Here is a 25211-nt window from a genome sequence, read left to right as displayed (position 1 = left end):
TCTCTTTGACAGACCTTTATTAGCAGACTGTTCCCTACATGAAGAATCCGAGTTAGATTTGCATAATAACAATTTGTGGTTACAGCTACAAAGATGGTTGTCATTTTGCATTGATTTTTGCATTCTGATATTCATATTTCCATTAGGCCACACTGGTAGGAAGGAGCCACTGCAAAATTTACAACAGATCTCAAAAAAAAAAAAAAGGAGGGGGGTGGGAAAAAATCTTATCACTAATCCAGACTGCTTAGATTCCCACATCGCTAACTACTGACAGCACTGGATAGCCAAGGCAGAGAGCCTCACCTGGAAGACTCTCCATGAAGCAAAAACTGTCAGCAGAAAAGCAGCTGCTGAGTGCTAACGAATCCTTTTCTGACTTCTCAGGCACTTCTCCCCAGTGTCCATTTGCACGTAGAGAGCAGTGGCTCAGCAACAGGATCTGCTGATTCAGCCTCAAAGCACAACTGCAGCAGCTTGGGTCCAAGGGCAAGTTTCCTCCCATCTCTCTAGAAACTTGTGTTTTCTTTAGTCCCTGAGATTTCTCCCCCCTCCCCTTTTACTTAAAGATTCCCCAAGATTGCTCTCAATTAGCTGTTATGACACCCAACATGCACAAACCTTCTACTTCCCAACTTCAGCCATCCACCCGAAACCCCTTCAGCCATGCACAGAGGCAATTCCAAAATAAGGCGGGCCTCACGGTGCACCCTCTCCCCTCATTCCTGCTTCCTCACCAGCTCCCTTCTCTCCTATGGCATCCTGCTACAGAATTTCTCTGGGCTGAGGTCCTCCAGCAACAATCCCAAACTGGGGAAAAGCAGCTCAAGCCCCAAAGGGAAGGTACGCTAGTGACTTTAGTGTCCTCCCCACGACTCAGCTGTGTTATGTAAGAGAACAAATAGAGAACTTTTTAAAACAGGAGAAATACAAGCACAGTAACAATATTTAAACAAGTCTATAAAAATAGTCTGACATAACTCTGTTCAAATAAATACAAAATAAATATGCTTTAAGCAGTAAAACAGTGGAATGCAATGCTGGTCCATCTTGCCCAAAACAAAAAGTTGGATGAGGATCTCCCAGGCCTCAGAAGCCAGATCCTATCAACTAAAGTAGCCCATAATGCAGAGAAATTTTAAAGCCAGCTCTTTCCCTTAGCCTTATGAAAAGCACCCTTTGAAAGAAAAGCAAGCACGTCCTCGGGACTGAAAGCTCACCTCTCCCAGTGACAACCAGCCCCTCTCCCTAACACCCCTTCCCACAACAGACCCTTCTGGCTTGGGGACTCCATCCCGCTAATGCAAACCTGAACATCAATCTACAAAGAGGTCTAAAGAGATAGATAGCAGCGTAGGCACTGGGTTTGGAAAGGTCCATCAGCTACCCTTGGCACCAGGCAGAATGGAATTCAGAGGTCCATGCGATGCTGCACAGGGGCTCTCTTGTCGTGCTGGGAGCACAACTGCACAGGAGCTGTGAAGTATTGTCATTTATTCACTAAAGCCATGCATCAAGGTGCCGGTCCACCTAGGACTCTCTAGCCTTCCCCTTTCCAAGCCCCTGCTGAGTATAAGACAAGCCAATCCCGGCATGCAAAGGATACAGGCATGCAGGCTCTAGTCTGCTGCTTCTGTTAGTAAGTGCATCTTGTTAGTGGATTTATGAGACACACTTAAACCTATCAAAAATAAATAATCCTAATCCTTCATCAGGCTGGCTTAAGTAACATTCAGCCTGACCGGATAAACCACTGCCCACCAGCCCTCAAAACCAGTATAGTTCAAAGTTACATTTCATGTCAAGTCTTGGAAGCAGAACATGAATGTCTCCTACCCAAAGGAATATATGTAAACATAATGACAAGCCTGGTGTGGCAGCAGCTCCTACACAAGGTTTGTACAAATTTAAACAACAAGTAGGAAGTTAAACAACTGAATGGAAAAAGAAGCTCTTTCAGCAAGTCAGAAGGTGCTCATCTGCAGGCAAACAGCTCTGTACATGTCATATGCTGAAAGCACACTGTTCCCCAAATCTTTGCTACTTTGACCTCAGCAACTCACGCCTTAAGATTGTGCCAGGAGTTCAGCTCCTGGTCTCCCAAAAGGCCCAACAAAACGGACCACCTGATGGTTTACGTAGAGCTCTGAGTAGCAAGATGGCAAAGGACACCAGATGCTCCCCTCCCCTTACTGACTCACAAACTATCTGAGATTTCACAGCTTTGCTTAGTCAGCTTAGTGTCAACACATTCACAGAATGAGAGATGGCTATACGTCTTGGGATTACACCCCAAGATTTCAGAGTTCAAAGTCCTCAGCATCTCCTGGTCACCGTGACTGCACACCCAGAGTCATCTTCAAGTTTTCATACACCACGTAGCTGATGCTTACGGCCGGGATCACCTTCATAAAGTTTGGGGCCAGACCCCGGTAAAGACCAAATGCTCCCTCTGTCTTCAGAATGTGTTTGAACAGTCCCCGCATCGTCACTTCAGGAGCACCCTCCACAGAAGCTGCAACACGAAAAGACACAGTAAGTAATGCAGCCTATGTCATTAAGACACTAAGATAACACCTGTCTCAAAGAGCAGTTCTGAATCACGCGCTTCCTGTGGATGTTCACAGACCAAAGGTGCTTTAAGGAGGACAGCACAAAACTTCTCAGCAACCCGTGGCTGTGCCGCACATCACAGCCTTCTTCCCAGATTGCTCTGCCAATGCCCTTAGCCCCAATTCCTAATGTGAGCAAAACAGAACTGCTCTGTCCTGGAGGTGCTTGACTCGAGGTGCTAAGGGCAGCGCAAAGTCCGCTGTCCTCTTGCAGCATGGCAAATAGCCTACTGCTCAGCTGCACTGGCTAGTTAAGGCTGTTTTTGCAATGTTTGCACCAGCGGACCTTTACCCTGCCCAGAGACCATGGCAGGAGTTCACACACTACTACAGAGTTCCCCGAAGTTCTCACCTTGGGCCTGCATGCGTGTCCTCACAAGAGCCAGTGGGTAACTGGCAAGCTGTCCACAGGTACTAGAAATGGTGCCACAAGCCAAGAGAACAAAGACTCCAGGGTCAGCACTGTTGACAGCGTAGCGTTGCAACCAGGCGTTTTTTAGTGTCTGGAAGGAACAAGCTAGATGTTAGCAGTGAAGAGGCAATCAAGAGTATCAAGTTATATAAAAGATTGGGCTTAAAGGCCCAGGGAGGTGTGTGCAATTTCAACCAGGCTTCTCAGATTTATTTTTTTTTTGAGCTACTGCTAATATAGGGGCCTGGGAAAAACCCTCCTTCAATTTTCTGCTGCAATTCTCTCCAAAAAAGAAGGGATCGTGCATGATGCCAACTGTGAAAGGAGGATCATTGTACTGGATTGTCATTCAGGCCATTTTGAGTAAAATGTACCCCTTAAGGCTGATCAGGAAAGCCCTGAAAAGTGATTTAAATTCCTGTAGTAGCTGACAGGTCTGACAGTGACAAAGCTAAACAAGCAGCACAGCCCTACAAAAGAGTTAAAGGCTCCATACCTCATAGACTGCCAGGTCAATACCAGCATATGGAATGATTCCTAGCATGTTGGGGATGTAGCCTTTGTAGAAGGCAGCCATTCCTTCCTTGGAAAGAATGTTCTTGGCACAATCCAACATGCCTGAATATTGTCCCGTCTTTCTTAGAGCCATCCGTGTTTTCAGAACCTAGAAGACAAGAATAAATGCCATGAAGGAGAATCAACAGGAGAAAAAGCACAGACAACGTCGTTCTTGAGAGCAGGAAGTTCAGGACTACAGCACGCATCATGTGAGCAGTATTACTTGGCATCAGCTTAACTAAGGAGTTCTCAGAGATAAGGGCAGAACACCAGCTCCGCGATAAGCTCTCGTTTTGGCACCTCGCTGTCACCCTTCATGGGCTGGGCCGACAGCCCCATGGCCTCACCTCCATCGGGTAGATGCTGCTCTGCGCGATGGCCCCAGCCAGAGAGCCCGCTAACAGCCGCTCATGAATCCTCAGCATTTCCTGGTCAGTGCCAATAAATCGCTTGATCTGCAGAAGTCAAAAAGAAAGGCACTGAGGATCACTCACTATCCCAGCTGCTCTTTTTTCACCCTGTCCTTCCACAGACCCCTCTGCAGCCAGACTCCTCCATGCTCCTTTACTCACCTGCTCGTAGGCCATGAACTTAATGGCAGATTCCGGTGCAATCTTCAACACATTGATGCCATTCCCCCGCCACAGTGACCTTGGTCCACCCTCTCGGATCATTTGGGTAAAACCGCCAATAATGCACATGTTGTTGCTGCGGGAGGCATGAACCTGGGAGAGAGCAAGCTTGGATTAGTTCCAGGCCTGATTACGACAGCGTTACGTTCTTCCGTAATCCAGGGACAAAAGGGCACTTTTTTATTTACCCAGAGATTTGCCAAGGCTTTAATCCCTTCCAGATAACTTCTACAATAGAAAAGCAAGCTTCTCTTCCTTTTCGAAAAGTCCAATGTTAGCTAATGAATCTAATCAATATCTCCTTCTGGAATTGGGGGGAAGGGTTAAACAGACAACTCCCATACCTAGAACAGGGCCAGCTATAGCAAACAGACTTCTCAGCTGGCTCAGGAGGAGGTGCAAGCTAAAAATCAGGTTTTTGCAATGTCTTTATAACACCTAACACTTGCACAGAATACCAGCTCTGCCAGCTGATCACCACAACCACTTCAACTCCCGTGGGAAAACAACTTGAAATTGTTTCACCAAAATCCAAGTCTTCCAGTGCTCTAAACTACAGAGCTCTCCAACTATTGACAGTTTTCACATCTACCTCATGAAATCTTCTATCTTTTCTAGACAGTGAAGAATAACTTGCTGACATGACTTTGATCATTCAAATAACCCAAAACGATTTCTAAAATGCTAATACAGGAGCAAAAGGATTGCTCCCAGCCAGAGTACTGTACTGTTCATGAACATCGTTATCATCTCCTAGGCATCACTTTGGCAGGAATATTAGAGGAATCAGCCTGGCTATTCAAACAAACTGGGATTGTTCCATCATACCTGCATGAGCACTTTCAAGCGGTCCAAGGGAGCTGTACAGGTCCTGGACACGGCACCTGCACCTCCACCTGCAACCAGATGTCTCCACCACATCCCTGTTTGCCTCTCTTCCACTGTGAACTCATCAGGGACTGTCAAATTCTCTCCGACATCAAAGATCTGCAAAAACATAAGGTGTTGAGAAACATTTTATCAGCTGGCAATCTTGCCAAAGTTTTATTGCTCTTTATCAGTGCTAAGTGTTGAAGCAATGAATATGCTCACTCCAAGTCAGCAGCTTATCTGTAACCATTAACTCTTGTGTCTGACCACCGGGACCGCCAGCGCTAGAGCATGTCAAAGGGCACCTTACATTTAGAAGGCTTCTGCCCGGGGAGCTGGGAATTGCTAAACATTTGTCTGCATTAAGGTACTGTGGATCACGGTAAGGAACAAAATGATCAACTGCAGGCAATTGCATAGGGAAAAAGCTGAGCCTCACTGGAACGTTCAAAGCTCACAGCCAGTTTAATCTTGTTACACGCTATTTACACACACTGAAATATCTCCAGGAAGGACAGCTGCCTGTCACATTGGTTCCTCCTCTTAACGAGTTCTGAACTAGCAGGAGCTGGCCACTGGTACGAGCTCTCAGAGGTAGAAGCCAAGTTAACACACTCATCCTTTTGCAGAAAGTAGTTATCACCTGTGCCAGAGGCTCCAGAAACAGTGCCTATGATGGGCGGCAAGATAAGAGGGCAGGACAGGAAGCGACTGGCTTCCAGGCAGCTACTGAACCATAAAGAGAATGATAGAGACTGCTGATAGCATCTCCTGGGGGTTCATGGCTTTGACTGAGAACCTGGGGAAAGACCAAGACCTGCTGTGGAGGAAGCATTTCTTACCGTGGAGTGCTTCCAGTACAGGATGATTTCAGGAATGTTCTCCACTGGGTGCAGCAGGTGATAGTCTCGCCACTCGTTCCAGTCAATTGTCATCGTCCCATTTTTATCCATGCTAAAAAGATTTATCATTAGATGAGCACAGACTCCCACTGGGTGACAAACTCCTCCTCCCCTTCCCTTTGATTATTCAGACCTATGCCAGAAAAAGCTTTGCAAAGCAACTGCTGAAAGACTTCCAAAGAGAAACAAGACAAAGCTAGGAAATCTCTTCACCAAACACTGCAGAGAGATAGAAGCGGTCTCCCTTTTTCTCCCCTCTTTCCCCTCTAACTGAACCACAGAAGTTGCTGTACCCCCTCCTACCAAAAAGCAAGTCCAACTAGTTTCCCAACTGAAGGGAAGAAAATACTTACTAGGTGACAGGACCCCAGAAGTGTCCCGTCCTTATTCTGACACACAGGCAAACAGACAGAGGGAAGGTTGCAGAGGAAAGAAAGAGGAAAAAAACAGCACAGATAAGTGGTTGTTAACATGTTAGTGCCACATGCAAAACGCACTCAGCATTTCTGAAGAGCAACTGCACAGTCCCTCTCCAAAGCAACAAGCTCAGGGTAGCAGGACAGTCAGACAGGAATGCAAACCAGCTCAGGTGCAAGCCCTTCCCCACAACAGGCCAGCAAGAAAAGAGGTTCTAACAGTAACTGCCCATAACACATTACAGCATTTAAAGTGTTAATTCATTGAAAAAAATCAAAAAGAAAAGTAATAGGCAAAAAGGGAGGAGCTGACGTCGCCAGAAAGTATGTACAGGGTAAAGACATAGGTTTCCTTCTCTCAGCATGAAGATTTCATGTTCAGAAGGACAGAAGAGCCAGCTGACTCCCTACCTCTTCAGTATTTTCTCGGCCTGCTGTTCAGAGATCTTGACTCCCAGGTCCCGAAGGGACTGTACAATCTCCTGGGCATCAATACGGCCTGCAAAGATAAGGTCCTGAGCTCAAGTATGTGTATGACCAGCTGAAGCAAACAACGATCTATTTGTGGGCAAGAGAAAGGTGCTTACCATCGTTCTTCTTATCCAAACTCTTGAAGACCAGTCTCAGTTTCTTCTCGTGATCTTGGAGATAGTGAACAAATTCCTCAAAATCCAGCTGTCCATCCAGGTCCTTGTCTCCAGCCTTCACAATTTTCTGTTCAGAAGACAACCAAAAACTGTCAGCTCCTTTGTTTGTTCAGATCTGCCCCTTCTACCACCATATCAAAACATTATTTCCCACATGACTTTGGCTTTTCCCCCCCAGAAAGCAGCTGACAGAATTATGAAAGTTCCTCAAAGAAATCTGAGCAAAGCGTCTAAAAGTCACCTGCTTCCAGGCAACCCTCTTCCAAAGTTAGTTACGCAAACGAAATGCCTCATGCTTTTATTGGGGATACTCTGCTAGTATCAGGTATCTCATCTCAGCCCTACGTCTTGATTAACACCCTGCATGACAGTTCGAGAGCTTCCGCAGGGATTAAGTGTGTGGCAACCAGATTTGCATAAAATCACCAAAGTTCAGTACTAAAAAGTGGGCAGGAGAAGGAATTTCATGCCTAATACGATACTTAGAGAAGTAAGCTACCTCTGGCAAGAACCAACTCCAACCAGAAGGAGCCTGTCCAGCTCTAGTGGACAGGACCAAAGATAAAAACCCCTCCGAACTGGTTTAAGTACCCCGGAGCTATGTGCTTTAATTATACCAGTTTCCCTGAGAAGCATAAAGAACGAGGAAAGGTTCTTAGTAGGACAAAGCTAGAATCAAGATTAGATCGTGTCAGACATCTAGGACAAGGCGAACGATGAATTAACTCATTCCAGCACGGGGCAACAGCAGATGAAGTGTCCTATCTAGGGGCACGTGGCTTCTTGTTGACAGGAGAGGTGATCTCCAGGCTGCAAGAATGTGGCTCAGGGAGTTCCCGTTTCCCTTCTTGCTCAGTCACTTGCCTTTGACAGCCCTTTTCAGCATGAGTCAGTGAGCAACACAAAACGACGCGTGATTCAGCCCACTTCATCGCCTGTATTTTGGTTGTAATTCTTGTACCTTTTATGTGAGCGGCAGGTGGGTTGTTAAGGAGGCTCTAAAGCACGACCCAACACCAGGCTGACCCTCTGTTTGCCAAGATTTTGTTCAATATTTAGGCTTCAGAGGTAATAGAGAAACCTAAGCTTCTGGTGATATTTCCCCAGCCTCTGGACGCCGGTCTCCATTTTTATTTCACTGCTACTTTAAGGTGATTTCAATACTGAACACATCCCTATTAAAATTCTACCTTCCTCTTGCCCCATCGTGTCCTGTCATTCTGGCCCTAACGCTACGAGGATTATCCCTAATCGTTTACGAGCTTTAAATAAGAAAGTGCCGTCCCAGCCGCGCTGACCTTTGAGGCGTGCCCAGTCTCGCCAACCTGCCACTTATCATATGACTGATGTAAAGTTCAGGCACGGCTCCGCATCCAGCTCGCGGGCTAAAGATAGACCAGCCCCTCTCACATGCTGCAGCCGGCCCCCAACAGCTGAACCAGGGCTTCCCTCTGAGCGTAACCCCGGCCAGCTGGCAGCCACGAATAATTCAGGGGCAGGGCAGAGATGCGACTGTGCAACTCGTCCTCGAATGCCGAGCTCCGGCATCTTCTCCGGAGACGCCAACAAAAACCTGCCTGCAGCTCCTTGCTCTACCAGCAGGGAAGCGATCGGGGCAGGCAGACCCGCTCCCCAGCCGCGTTTCACAGCCACCCACACAGCAGCACGTGGCCCTGCAGCACGCCCGGGACCCCACACATCTGAGAGCCCGTTAGAGCCGGGTTTGTGTCTGCCCAAAAAGCCTGCCCTGCTCTGCGGCTGCCCGTGCTCTCGACAGCCCGGTCGTGAAAACGCCGCCAGCAGCCAGCTGGAAGCACGGGCTGCGAGATGGAGCCGAGCAGAGCGCTTGGCAGAGTCCCTGAATCTGCCCTGAGCAGGGAGAGAAATGCTCTTGCACAAACTCCCCGCTCAGCGGCACGCGGCCGCTCCCCCTGCTGCGGCGGGCAGGGCTCACGGACGCCGGGCAGACACGGCAGCGCGCGGAGGAGGAAAAGGAAGAGGATGTGAAGCCTTTAACTTCAGCAGAGGAATCCACAGCTTGAAAAAAAACTATTTAAATTGCGTCACATCAACTGGTTTAAGCAGTCTCAGAAGCACGGAGCTCCTACCGGATTTAAAGCAAAAGAACCCAGCAGCCCACCCGCACTGCTCCAGCCGTCCCTGCCTCGGCAGGACACGCGGCCGTGCCGTGCCCCGCTATTAGAGCGGAGCCCTAACGAACTTCTCCCCCGCCGAGCAGCCACCCGGGGCTGTTCGAGCCCCCCGGCAGCACTCACCCGCGGCCGTACCTGCTTCCACTGGCGGTAGGTGGAGAACTCCTGCGAGGGGATGAAGAGGCTGAGGCGGAAGATGGACTTGAGCTCTGCCGGCAGCCCCTTGGACTCAAAGTACTCAAACTCTGCCTGCTCCTGCCCCAGCACCGGCACGTACAGACAGAGGCAGAGCATGGTCCCGAGCCGGAGCCTCGGCTGCCCTGCTCCAACGGACCGGGAAGGGAAGGGAAGTGAAGGCGAGCGAGCCCCGCGAGCTAATTTCAGCGCGCGGTGGGAAGGAAATGCCGGCGAGTCCCATGACACGCGCCTATGAGCTCCCCGGCTCCGGTGGGATTGGCTGCTCAAGCCCTGCCCTTCTACTTAAAAGGGAAGCAGTAGCAGCCCCGGCCCACTCGTCAGAGCCAGCAGCCTCCCACGAAGGCTCCGCCGCCGGCACCAGGCTCCCAGTACACTCCCAGTGCGCTCCCAGTACGCCCAGAGCCCTTGCATCACTCCTGCTCACCGCGGTCAACTTCTACTGGGTGTCTTGTCTCGTCTCGCCCAGGCGGCTTCGGCCAACACCCGCGGCACTCGCCTGCTGCTCCGTCCGCCCCATTGCCCCTTTCCGACCCTGCTCCGTAATGCTGGGGATCTGCGCACCCAGCACTGCGGGATCCGGGCTCCCCCACCACCTCTCCCACCACGACCCAACAGGACTGACACCACCTTCCCAAATGTCTTCCTCTAAAAGCCAGTGAGAGCAGGGTGCCAGCCGCTCGTCGCTTTCGTGTCCTATTTGGGATGTCCAGCTTGAGCAAAAGCCTCGAAATCCCGCTGCTACTGCGGTTCCTCTGCTGTGCCCGAGCGCGGTGATTCGGCGGGGAGGTTTCCCCGGACACCTTGGGGCAGGCACCCCCGGACACCAGCACCCTGACGGAGGCAGCGACGAAGGGCGTGCCCGAGGCTTGCCCAGCAAACCTCCCAGACCGCGGGCAGGCTTCCAGCAGCCCCAGCTGCTCCCAGCCCGGCCTCCCCTCCTCCCCCGGCCCCGACCGACCGCGCAGTCGGGTGCGCTCCGTAACGAAAAGCGGCCCGGGCAGAACGACATTTTCCAGTTCCTGCCACTCAATTTAACCGCCTGGTGAGTGACTTCCTGAGCTTTCATCCCGAACACGGCCGGCCGAAGAGGGAGCGCGGCACAGGCAGCAATTAACGCAGGCGTAATTACAGGCTCCGGAGCGCTTCCTGCAGTCGGGTGCCCAGGATAACACCCAGCCCCGCAGTGAAAACACCGACCAAGTGCAGCAGGCTAAGAGCTCTGCTCGCTACAGAGCTGCTGACTGCCAGCACCACTATAAAACACGAGTTATAAATACAAATTACATTTATCTCTCGCTATTTGCCATGGAGAAGCTGTCACGCCGAAGACCCAAAACCCACGCAGCCGGTGACCAGCTGCCCAGACGCTTGGTGCTGGCTGCGCTCGAGGCACCGCGGCAACGACTGCTCGCTGCTCACAGCCTGCGGACGCAGCGACGTTTCCTTGTGTTTGCTCTGCTCAAACAGATCTCCTGGCCAGGGCAAAGTCCGGGCAGCGCTCCCCTCCTCGCACCTTGATGCGCGAGGGGCCTTCACGCCGTCACCGCGGTGTTCTGCTCTTTAGATTGGGAGAAAGCAAGCCAAGGTCAGTCGTGAGCTGGTTGCGGGGCAGCACATCGATTGCATGAATCGGGAATATTTAATCTGGGGGTTATTTCAAGGTTTGTTGTTGTTTTATTTTTCTAAGAAGCTTAACAGCTCGTGCCCCCGCAGCAATGGGGTGCCGCGGGGAGCCGTGACCCACGAGGGCTTCCCAGCACCTCACCTGCCCCGGCACCGCCGCGCGTTACCTAACCGGGCTTAACCTGCTCCCTGCTGACGTCTCTGCGCGAAAACGGGATCTTCTCAGGGCCTCCAGATCCTCTTAGGGATCAGCTGCAGCAGCTCACCACACGCACGCCACCGCACAGCCCAGCCTGCCCGCCCCGCGTCTCGCTGCGGGCAGCGCCCCGACTTTACGCACGGGGTGACCAAAACCAGTGCCTTCAGCAGGCAGCCCAAGGCAGGCAGCTCCTCCCGGCCCAGGCGCTAAACGAACAGACAGAACTCAGATTTGCCCACCAAGCCTCGAGACCCCCTGCACGCCCTCCCCCGAGGCGCCGAGCATCGCTATTCGAGGTGCTTGGCGGCTCAGTTGCCATGCCAACGTGATGCAGATTTCCCTAATAAACTCCATCTCAGCTAGAACAAAAGGCAAAACCTGCACATTTTAGGAAAGAAAGCCTTACCACCTACGTCAGAGGAAAGGAGTGAGGTAACGAGCTTAAGAAAGCCGATTTATGCAGGGTATTAATTACAGGACAGCGAGCTAAGAAGGAGAGGCAGATTACGAACTAAGCTTATACCAGCAACTCTGGTTATAATGACGAAGGGAATTTAAAAAAAAAGCGTTTACAAGTTCTTAGATTTCACCTAAAAAACATCCTGGTAAATGTGGAAGCACCCAACAGCCACACAGGTCTCTGAGCTGCTGGACCCGTGCTGCCTGCACCAAGGAGCAGGGGATCACTGCCCGCTGCCACCACGCAGCCCCCAGACGCTCACGGAGCCCCCGGGGCGCGGGTGCAGCCCCCGGGCTTGAGACGTGGGAGCTCTGGGCAGTGCATCCCTCACTTACGGGCTGTGTCGCCAGCCCATCGAGCCAAGGGCAGGGCTGAGAGCTGCAAGGCTAGCCAGCCCTTCCAAGTCACCCCTCGCCATCACCACCAGCTGTCACCCCACGAATAAAGGCAGCCAACCCCGCTGAAGGGGGCAGCGGAGGGCTCTGGGCTCCTTCTACAAGACACTCGCTTTTCTTCTCATCAAGGAAGCCACAAATCCATTTTCCAGTTTATTCACAGGATTTGGCTCTTGCTTAAACATTGTGAGTTACCAGCCCAACAGCCTGCCATGTCGGCGTTAACCTTTCCAAGTCATTTGTAGTCTCCCAGGCATCTGCCTCCCCGCTAGCTTCCTCCAGCAGCTCCGGGAGGTACCTCCCAGAGGATGGGAAGACGTAGCCATACAAGGAGCAGAGAGTACGCCGTTTGATTTTAAATTTACTTCGCTAAAAAAAAGGCCCTAAAAATATCAAGTGCCGGCGAGCGTCACAGCCACACAGCTAACGTCCTCCTTCGGAGGCAAAGCAGCTCTCTGGGCAAGCACACCAGAGCTGCTGCTCGGAGATTTCAGGAGGCCCTGCTGACTTGGTGCTTGGATTTCTGGAAGTTAGCTTATAATTAATCGTACCGTACAGGAAGCCCTCGCAGATCACAAACAGCGTAACGCGTATGAAGGGGGGAGTTAATGATTGCAGAGGCCCCGCGGAGCACGGCGCAGCGCTCGGCCAGGCCCGCGCCCGGGGCAGGACAGGGACGGGGCAGGCAGGCAAACCGCCGGTACGTGGCACCAAGGTGAGCACGCCGGGAGAGGCGACCTGCTCCGCCGACATCACAGCTCCAAAGTTACAGGCCCAGATGGTGACATGGAGGGCAGGTCGTGCCTCTCCTGCGCACACGCGCCCCGGAGCCAACGCATCGCGTTTACGGGCGGCGTTTTCTCCTACGCTCTCCTACAACTCGTGTCGAAGCCGTTCCCTTTGGTGAAGGAGCTGAGCTGACACCGACGCGAGGATCGAGGAGCCACGACCAGGAAGCACCTTCAGTCGTTTACGGACACACAAATTCCTTACAGGGAGCCAAGCATCAGGCACGGTGTTTTGTGTGCTTTTAGCAGCTACAGGCGTCTTCAGGAAGCAAAGCGGCACGCGGTGAAGAGACTTACCCCAAGGTCACCGCCGTGCAGCGGCAGAGAACAGAAGCCAGGTGTCCCCCACATTTTCTTTACCCCTCCCGTAACACCGGCTGCTCGCGGTGATTTATAACCTGCCCCTAAGGCCGTACTGGACTTTTTACAACACCTCTACTCCAGACGGGGAATTAGAGCACAGATATACGAGCGAGCTTCACAAGCTGCTGTCCATCAGCTGAGCCGCGGTGACTGGGCGCAGCATTAGCTGGTTGGACTGCAAGGTAAAACCTATCTGCATAATCCTCCCGAGGACAGCTTCGCTCGGTATTTTACTTGACAGGGAGGACAGGCTAAAATTACACAGCCACAGCCTCGCAGCAGATGGGCAGTTCCTTCCTAAGCTGCAGTAACTCCATTTTATCACATCCTTATCCTCCAGGCATTCCTGCATTAGCCAATTTTAGGGTTCCTATAAAGCAAAGCTTCTCAGGGTCACGGAGGCGAGAGGAGATTGCTGTCAGCGCCCTCCCCGCCGCAGAGAAAGCCTCATTTGCAGGTGTGAACAGATGGACTCTCCCTGACTGAGGGGCCGTTGTTCCCTCGGAAGGTACCGGAGATTTGCAGCCCTGCCCTTTCAAGGTTTTCATCGCAACCTCCTTTGGTTCCGAGCCTCTGTCCTTCCTCAACCTCTGCGCGCAAGAGCCCTCCTCTTCTCCTCAAGGCGCGCACGCCTCTGGCTTTGGAGGAGACGCACAGTGCTCGCTGCTGGTGGCAGGGCCGAAGGCAGAAGTCTTCCTCCCTGCAGATATTTCAGCCGGGTTGAGGCAGGGAGCGGCTGCTGCTCGGCGGGACGTGAGACGCCCCCCTGCCTGCTGCCATTCACACCACCAGCAGGAGGTACTCGGCCCCTCCGCAGCCCGAACCTGCTCAGCCCCCATTTTAGAGAAGCCTCACAGCACCAACCCCATTTCCTTACCGAGCGAGCCGGATCCTGCCACTCACCCAGCGCTTCCCCTCAGCGCCGCAGCCAGCCCCGGCTCCCGCAGGGGTTCTGCCCAGCTCCGCCGGGTCACACCCCCGGCCACAAACCCCACGAAGCAAGAGCCGGCTGCATCACCCTCAGGAGACGGGCAGCGTTCCCTTCCCCCTCGCAAATAAGCCAGAACTGCCGTCAGCCAGCCTCGTACTACGAGGCCAGCACGAAACTAAGCCGCTTTTGTTCGCCTCCCCCCAGACAAAGCCTCGCCATTTATCCTCCGCCAACCGCGCGCCCACCCCGGGAAGTTCCCGTCCCCGCAGATTTTGGTCTCCTCCTCGTGCTGCCCGCTCCCCGGGGACGGCCCTGCCTGCTGCGGGCCGGGCCATCAGCCAACGCGCTCGGTTACTCAGACCACGCTAGTTCCTTGCAGTTTCCAGAGGGTTGCCAAATTACCAGACTGACTCCCGAGGATTTCGGGACCTTTTGGGTCCCGCTCCCATCTCCAGGGCAGGGCAGGGGCTCGCCACTAACCTGCGTTATCATCCCCTGCCCTCCGAGTTACGCTGCCTGCACGCCACCAAGGATTTCAGACCCCCATACTCCCTTAAAGGGTATTTTTTTTTTCCTCTGAACGTCGCATCCGAAAGGTTACGTTGCCTCTTTGCAGTCGTTCCCCTGGTCCCCCCCATTTCCCTCCTAGCGAGCACACGCATTGGACCCGCTCACTACTGCCGCCCCCTCCCCAAGCACACACACACAGCTCACCCCTGCACACTCCCCCTGCTCCCCGCTGGCCTGGCCGACCCCTCTGCAGGCCCCTGGATATCCCGTTACCTTCGGAAAATGCTCTGCGGGTCCAACCACCAGTAGGATAGTTGGTCTCCTTTCAGTGGGGTCAGTCCCTCTGTCCTGTGGCTTCCCCAACATCTTTGGCCCTTTCTCCCCGGGGCCTGGAAGTGGGCTGGTGTTCCTGGCCTCATCCTCTTTTTCATCTGCAGGACCTTGGCATACGGCCCTGGGAAGGAAGCTAGACAGAAAATGCCAAAGGCTCTGCAGCATCGCCTCCGCAGCGAGCGTCCCCGGCAGGGAAAGCCCGCGCGCCCGCAGCCGCCCGCCGCCGAGGGTGCTGAGCACACCGCCGAGCACCCCAGGACGGGAACGGGCACGGCAGCCAGCGGGAGGGAGGTTCAAGGCAGCGGCTCCACGGGCTCCGATTCCTTACGGCCCGGCTCCTGCGGACGCTTCCTGCCTTTTGAAATTGCTGCTAGCGCAGTCGTGCCTGGCCTGACAAGCAGCTCATTGTACAGGAGCCTCACAAATCTGGTGGCAACAGACAAAGCGCAAGACCTCTGGCACGGAGAAGCCAAGACGCCGCGCTTTGCAGAGGACGCTTGCACAGAAAAGCCGAGATGCCGCGCTCGGGAGGAGAGCTTTAAAGAAAAAAAAAAAAAAAAAGCCTCTCGGAGAGGCTCGGGCTTCTCAGAGCCGCCGAGGAAGCGGCGCGTCCCGGCGCATCCCACCGGCGGGGCTGAGCACCGGGGCTGCGTCCCCACTGCAGCAGCGCCCAGCCAATCGCCGCTCCCAGCGCCGCGGGGCCCCGGAGCCAGGCAGCGCGCGCAGGCGGCCGGGAGCGCGCGGGCACCCGCGGGGAGCGCGCCCGGCGGGCAGGGAGGGCAGCGAGCGCGGCGGCCGCGGCCCCGGGGCAGCTCGGAGGCGCGGGGCTGGGCACAGCGTTTACGTACCCGCTCCTCGGGCTCGGCAGCGGGGCTTTGTTCGGGCGGCAGGCGGTTCCCCGGAGCCGCGGCTGAATTAACCTCGAGCTGCTCCCTCTCTCCGGTCTATTACGGCGACAAGAGCTGTTTGGTGCCGCGTTGTGCTCCTGCCGTCGGGCTTCCAGCGACGCGCTGGCACAGCGTGGCTGCTTATCTCCGCACGCTCTGACACGCCGCGGGCACGGCCCCGCCGAGCAGACGGGCCGGAGCTCTGCGGCTGGAGCCTCGCAACGCGCGGCGTCGAGCAAGGGATTAGCTGGGGCACGGAGCGGAGGCAGCACAAGCAGCACCAGCACGCGTCACCGCGCGGCCCCGAACACAAAACATCCCCCTCAGGAGCTCCCAGACCTGCTGTGGGGCTGCACCACAGCGCCCGTCCGCAGCACCAGCCCCCCGGGGACACGCTGTGTCTGCGCTGGGGTACCAGGGAGCTCCTTGGCAGCCCCCCATCTCTGCCCAGCTCCTGTGTCTGCGGGAGGAGGGCGCCGCGTGCCTCGCCCCCCGGAGCGGTACGGCTCTGCCCTACGAGCGCAGCTTGCTTCTTTACCACGATAACCCAGCACACCGCAGATCCCATCACCGAGGCTCCCAAGAGCAGCTCGGCGAGCTCCTCGCCACGCGCCCGACTTCCGTTTCCAGTTTTTAACCTTCGCCGGTGGCAAACAGTAGGAAAGTTTTGTTTTACAGGTATCAGATATAAAACTACAATCCAAAACCTGGAAGAACTACAAGTTTTAAGCAGCCCATCTGCAAATAAATTTGAGAGGAAGAATGTAAAGCATCTCGTTGTAGGGGACGTGCTACTGCTGAATTCCTTTAACCAACCTGAGTAATGGAAAAAGGGACGAGTACGCAGAAGAATTCACATTACAAGGAATTCTTCTGCAAATACACTTCAGTTACTTAATGAGACAAAAACGCTGCTCGGTCATAAGGCCCACATACAGCACAGAACGGTTTTAACTTTAAAACTCAACGCACACAGAAAGGCAGAACCAAAAAGGGAAGGGAGAGGCAGCCACGCGGGGCACGAGCAGGCGCTGTGGCAGGGATGTGGGTCGGGCGCAGGCAGAGGAGCAGGAGGTAGCTGTGCTGCGCCCGTGCCAGCCATCACAACTACAGCAGAGAAGTTACGTTGCTTTCTAAAGGACCTGAATGACAGCGCTTTAAGGTGGTATTTTAACATTTCTAACGCCGCTGAGCCAAAGGAGGAGCAAAGCAGATTCTCTGAACCGGGCACAGTCCATCAGAATCCGCTTTTAGCGGCCCGAGGCTACGGCTCCAGGAGCAGCAGCGAACGGGAGCTCTTCTGGTGGCCGTGAGCTCCAGGCAGCTCCCGCAGCCCCATCAGCTCCGCGCCCACCTCGCTCCCGCAGCCTCACCGACGCAGCCGGGACGCGCAGAGCGCTGGGGGAACAAGGGATGGGGTCAGGAGGAGACAGGCACTCGAGCTGCCTCCTGCAGCAGCAGGCACACAGCTCCGCCGCCCAGAGGGACTGGAGACAGCGAGGGCAAGGCGCACGAGCGGGACCGGGGCTTGTGCCAGCGGTCACGGCGCTGGGCAGCTCCGTGCGAGGACGTGTTAGGCCAGCTAACCTTACTGGGCGCTGCTGCTCGGTTCCTCCGTGCTGCATGAGCTGCTGTATGGGGTGTGTGCATGGCAGGGACCCCATCTCCCTTCGCCCATGCACAGGAAATAGTCGTCGGTGCAAGAAAGCACTTGCTCGGGGTGCAGTTAAAGCAGGAACTCGGCAACTCTTCCTTGGCTTTTGTCCTCGCTACAGAAAACCTCGGAGGAATTCTCCCGCCACACTAATCCACCCAGCTCCTGGGGAACAGACTTTTCTAATCATATTTGGAAAAAAAAAAAAGCATTTATTTTACCAAGCGAGGAATTTTATTAGGTCAGAACAATGAAGCCAGTAACAGCGAGATGATTACAGCTGGAGGCAAGGCAACCGCTCTCCTCCGGGGAGCTGCACACCAGCATCACCCCACCGCCAGGAGGCCAAGCGCTCACGCACAACAGATGCAACAAACGCAGCAAGTCCGGCCTGAGCCGGCACGCAGAGGAACAAGAATTCATGTTTTTTTTCTAGAAATCACAAACCGAGGCCGCACCAGAGCTCCTTTCCCAACCTAACCCCTTGGCAGGGTCGGGCTTTCAGCTCCAGCTGCTTGCAGGGACTGAGTCCGGGGCTGTCAGGAGGGAAGGGCTCCTGGGGGCCCCGCTGTCCTGCACCACCGAGGTGTGGTCATGGGGTAACGGAGGAGAAGGCGGTGATAAAACCATGCCATCTACCCCAACGGAGACAAAGGAGAAGGGAAAGAGCGAGAGGATGACGTGATCGCTTAATTAAAACAGTGTTTTCCTCGTGGTGCAGGCTGGCGAAGGGAGGTCTGCTTTTAGGTACCAAACCCAAGGTGCTGCACGGCCTCTCCGATCCCGTCCTGCACGCCCGGTACCTGCCACATCTCCCGCGGGCCCTGGGCCTTGCTGGGCTGGCAGCACCGGGCAGGAGCCGGGTCCCAGCCTCTGCTTGCTCCAAGATGGCTTCTGCACGACTCCTGAGCGAGCACGTAGCCTTTTCCAGCAGGAACCCGAGCCTCGTCAGCAGACAGCTAGCTCACGCCGAAAAAATGCGGGAGGGAGGGTGAAAAGCGAGCTGGGCATAGAGCAGGGGAGCAGCGAAACCTCTCCTCCCGCGCAGGGGGAGCTGCCGCTGCGGTCGCCTGCTCCGGGTCCCGGCGTGACCCCGCGGTGACGCAGCCCCGGGACGCCCCCGAGCAGCCGCCGCTGCGCGAGGGACACCCGAGGAATGCTGCTGGCACCGCTCTCGCGCCCACCTCTCGTCTTTCCCTACGAAATTTGAGAAAGATGAGACTTTACGTACTTTGAAAGGGGAAAGAGCTGAAAGGAGCCCTGCACGGCGCTTCTGGCAGCACGCTGTAGGAACCTGAACGTCTTGGCCACCGCTGCCTAACTAACGAAGCTGCCCAGTGCCGTCCAACCCCGTGAACGTATCGGGGTGGCAGGGCAGAGCTCGGCGAGCAGCACGACAAAAAGCAGGCCTCTTCGCAGGAACCCGGGCACAAGCGGCTATCCCAGCTGCTGGAGCTGAGCGCAGTGCCAGCGGCACACCGAGACACGCCGGGGGAACTCGGGGCTGTGCCACGGCCACGTCCCATCACGGGAAGGGCCAAAAGGGCGCCCTCAGCGCTCAGGAGGCGGACAGTTGGCCTCTCCCTGCACCCAACGGATCAGCGGGCACAGCCCCGCAGCTCAGCGCCGGCAGGAAAGCAGCAGCTGAGCCGTGACGGCCCCGCGGCCACGTCACCCGGCCCCTGCTCGCCTCCGGGGCCTCGCACCCCACGCAGCAGCACGTCTCGGGGCAGCTCAGGGCCCAGCGGTGTCAGCAATCGCTCGCGGAGCGGAGCTCTCTGCTCCGAGCCCCTCCAGCTGCTGGGAAGACCCCACAGCAGCAACGTGCCCCCCGACAGTGATGCTCCAAACCAACTCTGGGGCATCACTACACCGCGCTGTGTCCCACATTCGGAGGCCCTGATACAGCCCTAGGACACGGCCAAGAACAAAGCCTCATTCACCGCCTTTCTTTCAGACCTACTTGTAGCAGCGCTCCCGCCCCCGCCTCCTCCTGCCGGCACCAGGGGGGCACCAGGGGCACGCGGAGACGCAGCACTCCCTGTTCTGGGGGGCTCGCAAACGGGAGGGCAGTCCTCGTGGCATCCTGTTAACACAACGCTGCTCGGTGCTCAGCCAGACTTGTCGCTGACTTCTGTTTCTTTGAGGCAAAGGAAACCACCACCAAGTCCACTCGAGTTTTTGGTTAGTTTATCTGCCCGTATCTCGGTAATTTCATTTATTCCCCTCCCAAGCTGACTAACAGGCAATGGCCCGGATCGGGACGAGGATCTATCTCACGCTGCTCCCCAAGGAACCCAGCCCTGGTAATTAAGCGCCGCCGCGCAGAGCACCCGGGGAAAGGCCAAAGCCCCAGCGCAAGCCCTGCTCGGGCACCCAGCTGCTTCGCATCGGCTCCAGCATTTCGCTGCACTCAGCTCGGGGACCCCGCAGGCACTCGCTCCGCTACCGGTCGGAGGGAGCAGCGTCCGCAGGGTGCAGCCCCGCGGGGAGAGCGGGGCACCCCTCCGCAGGGCCGGGGCTCGTGGGGCGACGTCAGCGGTCAGAACCGAGGGCTCAGAGCCACGTCCGCGCCTGGCGGGGCTCAGCCGCTGTCCTCCTCCCTTATCACCCGTAACTCGGGGAAAGGCCTCGGCTAAATAACCCCGCGAGGCACCGGGCTCCTCTGACGCGCCGTGCTGTGGGGCAAAAAGCCATCCTGGAACGCTCCCAGAGGGCACCTCTGGGGAGCTGCCTACCCGGCCCCGTGGTACGCAGCCAGACGGGGGTAAGCTCACCTGCGTACCAACAGCGGGGGTTAGGCAAGAGCGAGCTCCTCTCGGCTACGTCTGCACCTAAATCTCACTTCCAACCTACCCCAGCGAGCAGGGACGTGCGCTGCCGGTTTCGTGCCAAGTCAACCGCAGCAAGGCGTCCGACGAGAGGAGGCCAGGTCCGAGCAGAGGCTCCCTGTCACCACCGGGCTGGGACAGCGACGCTCCAGGCAGCCTCCCTCCCCGGCACTCACCGTCACGGGGCACCAACAGCGACGTCGCGCGGGGAAACCTCCCGGTGCCCACGGCAGCCCCGCATTTCCCCGCCGCGGTGGCTGTCTGGGACTCGTGCGATGGATCGCGAAGGGTTCGTCTGCGTCTTCAGAACACCTACGCGGGTGAATCCGCGCTGACTCATGCCCTGAGCACAGATGCAGAGGGTTTATCTGCAGCAAAATCACTGACCTACAGTTCGTGTCTCCCAAGCGCCTGGGAGCAGGGCCCTCCTCAAACCACACGTTTCAGAACACGGAGAGCCACCAGCCCCCGCTCCCCACAGCCCAAACACCCCGTTTCTGGCTGCTGTTTTAATGCACGACATCCCCAAACATCTGGAGTTACTTAACGCGTTATTAACGCAAGGTGAAGCCGCTCTCGGACCAGCTCAGGGTGTCTAAAGCTGTCCTCTGGGCTTAGCCAGGAGATGGGCGGCTGAGAAGCTGCTGGCAAGTCGCTGCCAGCAGGAGGAAGGCTACGAGCTGGAACATCAACCCCTAACACGGCTCCACTTGTGTGATTGTGACCTTGCGTTGCTCAACCCCACCGATGAGTTCCAGAGCCCTGGCCACAAGCTTCCCGACTGCCCCGGCAGGATCCGAGACACACGGACCATGAAGATGTTGGATCTGAGAGCACACAGCTCGGGGGAGAGATTTCAGCCTAGATTATCAAACAGTTTTGCTTTTTTTTTTTTTTTTTTTACTCACAAACTTGTGTAGCACAATAAAAGCTGGGGTTATCTGCTTCCAGAGCGCTGCCAAAGGGAAACAGGTGAAGGCACTGCACAGAAAGAGCCCCTGCTTCCTCCGCCCCGTACAGCTGCTGAGGGTTTTAGGACATTTCCCATAGCGTAATATGGAGTAGTCAAGTCTAGGAGAGTAAAATAGTTGCAGAAATAAGAGTCTAAAAGAAATATTAAATAAAGGCATGAGAGATGATAAAGTACTGATCAGAAATAAGATTAAATCTTTTCAAAATTGCAATAATACAAAGCGTTTCTCAGTCCATCCATCACGGACGGAAACTGGCCAGAGCTAACTGAGCGGCTGCCGCAGCAACCGTGGGGACACCGCGCCCATTCCCTGACAGCTGGGGGAGCCCAGGAGCCACCCCCGAAAAGCAAAGCCCTTCAGAGCAGCCTGAAGGGAACCAAACCCCGCCGAGCCCTGCGGCAGCACGGTTATGCCCCTTCAGCACACGTGAAAGCAGGATTCGCGGGGGAGTTTGGACAGCACCTGGAGATCAAAGAGGAGACACCAGGCAGAGAACGGGGCGATGAAAGGCAGCGGGAGGATTCGGGCAGAACGGGAGCTGGGGTGGATTCCTACGGGAAGGCGAGACCCTGGCAGCAACAGGCAGTCACACAGGTGAGGTCGGGAGAAACAAGTGCATCAGGGAGGGTATAAATGCTATCACTTTTCAGCAACGCACCACCTCCAGATACAGAGCAGGAAGCACAGTGCTGGTTCCACTACCCTCGCTCCCATTAAGCGCATATTTTCAGTTCCATAAACCTAGGCAAACATTTTCAGGAGGGAAGTCGGGGAGCAGTAAAAAGATTAACTACTCCCGAAGCTGATTTAACTCAGCAGCGAAGCGTTCCTTACGCAGGAGACGAGGAATGCCTCTACAACAGTTTGCACGTGGTCACTCCCTTACTGCTCAGGCACAGCGAGGTATGCGCGTTGCTTCACGGACCCAGCGCAAACAAGCGTTTCTCTGGAAGGCTCACTGATTCGGCACACGGGATTTGTCAAATGGTTTAAAGATAACAGCGTGGCTTAAAAAAAAACATCGTTTACATAAGCGAATTCCACCCAAAGGACATCTGTGTACGACGACTTCTCTCCCCCGGCGCCGAAGGCCACCCCTAGAACAAAAGGCAGCAGTTTTCTGAGAACGCTACCGAGGGTTTTATCTGGGTGAGAACTCTCAGAGGCTGAAGGAGACAAAATATCGCTCGTTCCCTCTTCGAGTTGCGGCCCAGAACGGTTACTGCTGCCACAAGGACTTTTAGCCTGCTGACGCAGAGCTCAGCCACTCACAGCTGGCATCACAAGGCTGATGTTTTCTCCAGCTGTCCCTCAAGCACTGGAAGGGAACTCCCGTATCAAATGTACTCCTGCACGGGAGGAAAAGTAAGAGGTACCTGAGGCACTCAGTGATTTACCGATCACAAGCAGCCCGTGTGATTTGTGCTCAGATCGGTCTCCAAACACCACGTCCGCTCGGCCAGAGGTTTTCATCTCGACCCTTACGCACCCCTCCTGACCGCGACGCGGCATTAGCTACCCCACGTGTCAAAGTGTCATCCTTAGCTCAGGCTGGGGAAGGAAAGGAATGACTTATTAATAGAACTCCCTGGGAAACAGGAAGTTTATGCAGCTTTTCATAAAAAAAAAAAACACAGGGTGGAAGTTTTTCCAGCCGGCTCTCCGAGGCCTGCTCGCACGTGTCTAAGTGGAACCGAGAGGTCTGAACCCTGCGTTCCTGCCCCTAACAGGAGCTAACTTTGATGCTGCTGCAGGGGGTGCTCTGCAATACTACCACGAGCTCCACTGCTCTACCCAGCCACTTCCTGCAGGGCAGGAGAGGAAGCAAAGGGCCGAGGAGCAGTCCCGACGGGTGAGGGCTTCAGCAGCAGCACCGGCATCCAGGCAGCGCTCCCCTCGGGCGGAGCGGTTCCAGTCCCCGCAGAACATTTCCTCTCTGCCGTTCCCGCAGCGCGGCAAGCAAAGAAACTCTCTGCCGGAAAGTAAAAGAGCATTTTGGTTCGTAGCGCATCCTCCCAGCCTGGAAAATGTCAGGCTGGACTGAGTAACATGCCCGGGAGAAGAAGGGAATGCAAACCAAGACCGGCACGCAGGCACAGAACATTCTGGGGATGAGAGCCTCCTGCCAGAGCTCAGGGATTCAGCCCCACAGGGGGCAGCAGGTCAGCACTTCACAGGGCATGCACAGGTGATTTATGGGGTGCAATCAGGTTTCAGCACCGAAGCACATGCCGCAGCAATTCGCCATGGCACTGACGTTATTTTTAGAAGCGGCACAAGTAAATCACTCGCAGGATCCTCGCGTCGCCCAAGAGTTATCACGCTCTGCAGCAGCGAGGAAGGTAGCAACCGAAAAGCAACGTTAACCGTTAAAACGGGGGGGTTCAGAGCTAGAAGGGAGCCGGCGACTTTGGGAAGGGTGGATGCACACGGTCAGAGCAACCAAAGGGGTCACCACTCCCAGGGCAGGGAGGGAGCAGGAACCATCACTTGAGGTTTCTTCTCAGTGACTCAGAAGCTCCCCGCAGCCCTCCTGCGGGACTGATTCCCCTGGAGATCACACCTCGGCTACAGCCCTTTATCCACCTGCTGTCACCCCGGGACACGCAGCAGCTTTACGGTCCTACACGCGCGATACAAGACACGACGCGGGGACAAGCCGCGTGTGCACTGACGAGCTCGTTCCTCTGATTCACGGGGACCTAAATCCCACTGACTGCGATGAAACGGGGCAGCGTTACTAACGCTGGACCTTGGAGCCGGGACTGCCGTGTACAGCACCACACGGAGCGGCGTGACCGCAGCTGGTCACAGCTCCCGGCACGCTGTGCGTTTTGCACGGTTCACGGGCGAGCTGCACAAACCCAGAAGCCTTCCTATCTAGATTCTGAACCCCTTCAGATAACTGGACACGTGAAACGGGCACGCGTAAGATGTTTTGGGCAAAAAAGCCAGGCAGCGAGCCTTCGGGGTGCCAGGCAGGCTGCTGGGAGGGAAGGGAGCGAGAACTTGGCGGCGCCCTGGCTGCAGCCACCCCCTCCAAACCCGCCTGGGCAGGGGCTGGGGAGCCGACACGCTCAGAGCCTCGTGAGCTGGGCCGGCAGCGCCCCCCCCGCCAGCAGCGAGCTCTGGGCCCCACACGTGCAGTGAACGGCACCGGGAAGCAGCTCGGCTCCTGCGGCGGGCTCACACGGGTTTGGCGAGCAGAAACCGGGCGCTGCCAGGCGAGGGGGGGGGGGGGGGGGGTGCAGGCAGCTGCGGGCCCGGCCCCCGCCCCCCCGTTCCTCCGGTACCCCCCGCCGCCCCCCGTTCCCCCCGCCGCCCCGCTCACCAGCAGGTCGAGCTCGGTGCGGTGCAGCCCGAGGCGGCCCAGGCCCACGGCCAGGTCGTGGATGCAGAGCGCGCCGTCGCGGTTCACGTCCAGCTTCTGGAACAGGGCGCGGAGCCGCCGCTCCTGCTCCGAGGCCTCGCACAGCGCCCGCCCGCAGGGACCGGCACCGGAGCCGGGAGCGGAGCCGCCGCCGCCGCCACCACCGTCGGTCACGGAAGCGGGCCCGGGAGCAGCGGCGGCGGCCCGCGGGGAGCCGCAGGGGCAGAGCACGCCGCTCACCACGGGGGACGCCAGCGAGCGCCGCGCCCCCGGCATCCTCCCGCCGCCCGCCCCGCCGCCAAATGGCGGCACTTCCGCCGCCACCAGCCGCCGGGCGCTTCCGCCTTCGCGCCAACGCGCCGCCGCCCCCACGTGACGCCCCCCCGCCGCCCATGGCGGAGGTCCCCCGCGCTGACGTCGGCCGGCACGCGCTGCCGTCCAGCTCGTGGCCAATCGGAGCAGGGCGCCGGGCGCGAGCCGGCACGGGAGGGCT

The 25211-nt window shown here is 56.1% G+C and overlaps 1 protein-coding gene across 5 annotated transcripts; it reads right to left on the bottom strand.

Annotated features, from left to right (window-relative positions):
* Positions 1–25053, bottom strand: SLC25A25 (solute carrier family 25 member 25). 5 transcript variants are annotated; one of them, XM_035555556.2, is made up of 11 exons: positions 20400–20666; positions 14943–15123; positions 6990–7116; positions 6814–6901; positions 5927–6038; positions 5043–5201; positions 4155–4307; positions 3930–4037; positions 3521–3688; positions 2965–3115; positions 1–2515 (listed from the first exon to the last, which is right to left on the bottom strand). In XM_035555556.2, exons 2-11 carry the CDS (start codon positions 15033–15035, stop codon positions 2331–2333), a joined length of 1344 nt encoding a protein of 447 aa, XP_035411449.1. In that variant the 5' UTR covers positions 15036–15123; positions 20400–20666; the 3' UTR covers positions 1–2330. The 5 variants fall into 5 exon arrangements, with proteins under 5 accessions (XP_035411449.1, XP_035411445.1, XP_035411446.1 ...); XM_035555552.2 differs by lacking the exons at positions 14943–15123; positions 20400–20666 and adding an exon at positions 24680–25053; XM_035555553.2 differs by lacking the exon at positions 20400–20666 and having other exon boundaries at positions 14943–15389.
* Between the last annotated feature and the right edge of the window lie 158 nt (positions 25054–25211).

The sequence above is a fragment of the Cygnus atratus genome, chromosome 19 (genome assembly GCF_013377495.2).
Source record: "Cygnus atratus isolate AKBS03 ecotype Queensland, Australia chromosome 19, CAtr_DNAZoo_HiC_assembly, whole genome shotgun sequence".
NCBI classification, from domain to species: domain Eukaryota; kingdom Metazoa; phylum Chordata; class Aves; order Anseriformes; family Anatidae; genus Cygnus; species Cygnus atratus.
The sequence above is the reverse complement of the archived record's forward strand: the minus strand, read 5'-3'. Positions and strand labels throughout refer to the sequence as shown.